The following is a 5,511-nucleotide window of genomic DNA, read 5'->3' on the forward strand; positions in this document are numbered from 1 at the left end:
GAGAGAGAGAGAGAGAGAGAGAGAGAGAGAGGGAGATTGAACATTTGAAGTTATTTCCCAAAATGCCATCGTTGTCAAAACTTCCAATGGATTGAATGTTTAGTTATTTAGTATCAATCTCTTCATGCAAGAAAAAAGGTTTTGCATCTAAAATAATCAATCAATCAATCAATCAATCAATCAATCAATCAATCAATCAAGAATCAAGAATCAATCGAAAAGATACAGAGTACAGAGACGTTATGGGCATAAAAGGGACACAGACAGAAGGAGAGATTATGTACTATATTTGTGTATTAATAAGTGTTGACAGATCAAGTTCTTTGACTTCCATTATAAAATAAAAAAAAAATAGGTACTTGGGGAGAAAAATGCACATAACTCATCAGTAATATTAGACATTAGGCTTTCCAAAAGTGGCACCCAAGGGAGCCTTTCCAGGCAACTGGACTTGCAGAAAGGATACTGTCAATATGTCAAAGTCGAGGCCCGGGGGCCAGATCCGGCCCGCGAATGAATTATCTATGGCCCCCGGGGAAAATATTTAATTACTATTGGAACCGGCCCGCAGGTCGCAGCCGCATGCAAAACAGCGTAACACAACATGCTAAATGTACAGATAAGGCCAGCCAACCTCAAACCACATTTCATGCATTCCTTAGACAGACAGCTGAAGCCAACCAATCACAAACCAAAAAGGGAAATTTGGATTTAGAATGGAGGATGTAATTAGCGCTTTCATGTGTTGTGTATGCAGCCGTGACTCGTGCCGTCCTCCACATTGTCACGTCGAAGCAAAGCAACACAAGCAACGCTGTACAGTTCAATGAGAAGAAAGTAATTTCCCCATCAAAATAAATAAACTCTGCATGCTTACAACGCATTGCCGCGATCCGTGACAGACACATTGTGAGTTTTAAATAAACATTGAACCAGTCCGGCCCTCGACTTGTAGCAAATGTTGTTTTTTGTCCCTCTGTGTATTTGACCTTGACATCCCTGCTATAGGGAGATAGACCATTGTGGGCTCGCTGAAATGCTAGACCAGTATGTTATACCAAAACTTTATAGACCAAGGTTATTCTCCTAAAAAAACTGTCCGACAGTACAAAGGCGGAGGAGCAGATCTCTTGGTGACATCACCACACCAACAAGTGCGACCTGATAGAAATAACAACAACACCCACATGAAATCTTTTGTAGTATGTTCTCCCAAATCGTTAAAGGCCTATACTAAGGTTATTCTCCATGCGAGCCCACACCGTTTCATAGGAACAGTATTTCTAGTTGGTAACACTGACTCTGTTTGACAAGAATGGAACAGAGCCTTCATGAGTATCACTGGTAAGACCTGGTAAGAATGAAGGAAGTAAGGAAGAGGCCCAATGTATTTTCAATATGGCTGCACAGTCAAGTAAATGTACTTGTTTACTTTCCGCCGCTGACCGCTAGCTGCCGCAACAGCTCCAGGTAGAGCTCGATGCGCTCGAGGAGCGCAGCGTTCTTCTCGGCGCGCAGAAGCGTGGTGTAAACGTCCTTATAGGTCTTCAGCAGCTCCTGGTCCTTACCGCTGGGTTTGCACTTTGTGGCGGCCGTCGTCAGCTTGACTAGCTGCAACAGCAGGGAGGAGAGACTCGACTCAAACGTCGCTGTCAACTGCTCCACTTCCTGGAGGTCCACTCCTGCGGAGACGCTGGCTCCTCCTTCTTCTTGGCCTGCCTCCTCCTCCTCCTCCTCCTGTGTTGGCCTGGCCGTGTCAGACATCCTCAGCAGTTCCTTATGGATGAGGTGGAAGGCATGGCTGGTCTGCGTCACAATCTCCAGGGCGCCCGTCAGCGTCTTCAGCTTGGCCGCGCCGCCACTCTGGCCGGCCGCAGTGGACTGGGCGAGGGCCGCCCTCTCCAGCAGGGCGCGAAGGAGCTCACAGGGCGGCGCGGCGTCTTTCAGGGTGAGGAGAAGCGCTACAGCCTTGCCGTAGTGCAGCTCCGCCAGGCTCCGCTGTTGCTTCCTGGAGCGCTCGCCGGCGCCGCCCGCCTGGTTGCGGAAGCAGCTGTGGTGCATGGAGGCCAGGCGCTGGTGGATGGCGGCCGCTCTGCGCCGGTAGAGCAGCTGGCGAGGCGACTCTGTCAGCAGGTCGCAGTACCTCAGTGACTTCATCATGGCCTCCGTCACCTGGCGCTCCACCTGTTCCGGGCGGGACAGCGGGGCGTGCTCCTGCAGCAGCGTGGCCAGGGTGTAGTAGGTGGTGCACAGCTCCCAGTTGACGCTGTCCCACACGGCCGGGTGGCGGCCCCTGCTGGCTAGCGACTGCGTGGCGCGCACATAGTAGCTTATGGCCTTGTTGTAGTACAGGGCCTCCTCGGGAGAGAACTCCCCTCCGGTGCCCTGGGCGGCGGAGACACGGGCGCGGTGGGCATGGGCGCAGACCCTCATCAGCCTGCCCGTGTTGCACAGCAGCAGGGCCACGTTGGCGCTGTCCTGGATCATCTCAAAGTCCTTCAGGCCCGCCTCAAAGCAGGAAAAGCTCTTCTTCCACAGCTCCTGTTCTTCCGCCGTTTTCGCGTGCGTCTCGGCGGCCGGCATGGCCGCAGCCACCCGGTTCATGTAGTAAACGCCCATCTCGTTGCGGACATTGCCCAGCCGCCTCAGCGCCTGCCGAGGCAGCTCGTCCGCTCCGTGGTCCGACTTCACCAACCCGGAGTTGAGCGCCACCTCGTGCGCCGCCTCATAGCACTTGCTGCTGACAAACAGCTGTTGCTCCGGTTCCGTCGATGCGGTCAGGTCGGTGGCCGCGGCGAATGCCAGGCAGCTGCTCTCCTGGTGCAGGCTGTGCAGGATCTCCTGGTCCTCTCTGGTCTGGTAGCTGTACTCCTCCAGGTGGGCGGCCCTGTCGCCGGGGTTCTGGGCCAGCATCAGCTGGATGTCCCCGCACAGTGACAGGCACCGGTAGTGGAACAGCAGCGGCGCCTGTGGACGCGCGGCGTCGCTGCTCACGGAGCAGAAGGCGTCGTAGCACTGCAGGGCCAGCTTGATGTAGCGCAGGGCGCGTCCGTACTTACGCAGGTCTGTGGCCGCGTCCGACAGAACGTAGTACGCCTTGGAGGCCTTCAGGAAGAGCTGGAGCTTCATGCGGTGCTGCCAGGAGCCCGGAATCATCCCGGAGAACGTCCGATGCTTTTGGTCCGCCTTGAAGGAAACCGCTCTGCCCAGGAGACTGAGGCCTTTCTCTGTGTCGCAGGCTCCGCCCGCACTCCCGTCTTTGTACCGTAGGGGTATGGGAGTGTTCGGTTCGGCGGCTGGAAGATCACTCTCCTTCTCTCCGTCGTCCACCACTTTAAGTCCCTTCAGAACACAGCCCAGCACTTGTCTGCACCTCTCCTCCTTGTCCTGAGACACAGGGAAAGCACGGCTCTGTCTGATTCGGAGAGAAGACGTGTATCGTTCTGGAATGGAAAGTTCGCCGACGGAGCGGATCACAGCCACGGCTTTGCTGTCGTCCAGAGGGTCGGAGGAACACGTGCTGTAGGAGCCCTTCTTGCCTGGCAGCGGTTCCTCTTCCTCGCCCCACTCTGTGTCACTGTGGCTGCTGTCCTCTGAACCACTGGCGGCCGGGAGCGACTCGTCTCCGCTCTCCTCCTCTTCCGGCGGCTCGTCGAGCTGGAAGAGCTCCGACAGCATGTAGTGGGCCGACGCCACCATCTGGGGGTGTCTCTCCTCCTGCTCCAACAGCTTGACGCAGTTCAGAAGCAGAGTTCTGATCGTCCCGTAGTGCTTCCTGTTCCGTCGTCTGGCTTCTTTCAGCATCAAGTTGCTGGCCACCTTGTACAGCAGCACGGCCACGGGGAGGCTGAACGGGTTCTGACATTTCTCCTCTTCCTCGGCCTCTTCGCACAGCGCCGTGAGGTCGTAGAGCTTCACAGTGTCACTGCCGCTGTCTTTGAAGAGCCAGTAGGTGTGTCCCTCCTTGGTGCAGTTGGACTTGAGGAAGGAGAGGATGTTCCGCGCGATGTCCGTCACCTCCCGGGTGGAGAAGGTGGAGTCCTTTAGGTCGGGTATGTCCTCCGTCTTTATCATCTCGTACCTCTGGACGACGCCGTCGACGTGGAAGCACATGAGCAGCTCCGGCACGTTGCACATCAGGTTGTCCAGCCAGTAGTCGATGCCGGTCAGGATGTTGATGGGCTTGTTGTTGTCCCTGAGGCGCAGGCTGACGGCAGGGTGGCGGCGGCCTCCGAAGATGTTCATGTTGGACCCCACCAACATGTGGATGTCCTCAAACGTCCACTCGATGTTCCGGGTGAAGTCGTTCCTCAGACCCTGACCACGTTCTCCCTCGCTGAAGAATCGAGGTGGGGTTTGATCTTTGGGGAAGAGGTTCGCCACGCTGTCCACAGAACAAACGCTCTCCTGTTTGGGAGTTTTAGACTCCTCCAAGTCAGAAGAAGTGAAGGTAGCCAGCCAGGATGGACTGAATTCCTCAGCTCCACTCTCATCGTCCCTTTGATGTGGATCTTTTGTCGAGGGCTCCGTGGCCCCATCGCCATTCATACTGTAGTAGAGGAACTTTGACAGGATCGCTTTCTGATAACAGAGCTCTTTACTCTTCTTTTTCCTCTTCCACTTTCGTTGTGTCAGTCGCTGGCAGAACTCTTTGAGCCACATCCAGTCGCCCCTCTGAGAGGACCTCATGAAGAGCTCCTGGACGTTCAGCTCGTCCAGGAACAAGGTCCTCCCCACGCAGTGCACGGCCATGCTCACTTGAGACTTGCTGTAGGGGATCTTGAGGAGCTTCTTGACGTTCTCCGAGTCCGACACCACGTCCACGCCTTCGAGGTAGTCGATGAAGTCGTACGCCATCCCGAAACTGGAGAACGGTTTGCTCTTAGCGCTGCTGCTGCCGAACAGGTTGGCGCGTGCACCCCCTGCATCCCCTCCAAGCTGAGGGTTCCCTCTCGGCCAGTTGGCAAGGGGCAGATTCAGATCCGTCTTCTGCAGCAGTGCGTAGTTGCTGAGGGGCGGGGCAGCAGAGTATTTGACCACTGCGCGGCTCTTGACTTCGTTGTTTCTTGAGCACATTTCCGACGACATGTGTCTCTTGTGTTGCTGTTCTCTTGCAGAGCTGGGGGCGCTCCCTATTTTGGCATTCACATCCCTTGAAAGGATTCCATGTTCTTTGCCCTCGGGGGATGTGCTCGTCATACTTCGTCTAAGAACCGCTGGATGTTCAGTCCAGCTAACGTTAACTGACAAACGCTACTCAAATAAGCTAAATTCTAAAATGCTTGTGTCATTCCTGTGAGGTCATGATGATGCTGCTGTTACCATGGCGTCGGTAGCAGTGATGTCAGTCATCTCCAAAATTGGGCACTGTTTAGTATCAATGATGTCATCATATGGGTTCCAGACAGACAGACAGACAGACAGACAGACAGACAGACAGACAGACAGACAGACAGACAGACAGACATCGGTTGATATTAGATAGATAGCATGTCTGCCAGCTCAATATAA

At 54.7% G+C, this 5,511-nt stretch overlaps 1 protein-coding gene across 1 annotated transcript; it reads right to left on the bottom strand.

Moving 5' to 3' along the window:
- Positions 1-1,428: 1,428 nt before the first annotated feature.
- Positions 1,429-5,199, bottom strand: LOC308304928 (erythroid differentiation-related factor 1-like; the record flags this gene model as incomplete). The annotated part of the gene is made up of 1 exon (XM_080749552.1): positions 1,429-5,199. One exon carries the CDS (start codon positions 5,197-5,199, stop codon positions 1,429-1,431), a length of 3,771 nt encoding a protein of 1,256 aa, XP_080605678.1.
- Positions 5,200-5,511: the final 312 nt, after the last annotated feature.

The sequence above is a fragment of the Nannobrachium achirus genome, assembly GCF_963921795.1.
Source record: "Nannobrachium achirus genome assembly, chromosome: 19".
In the NCBI taxonomy this organism is placed as follows: Eukaryota; Metazoa; Chordata; class Actinopteri; order Myctophiformes; family Myctophidae; genus Nannobrachium; species Nannobrachium achirus.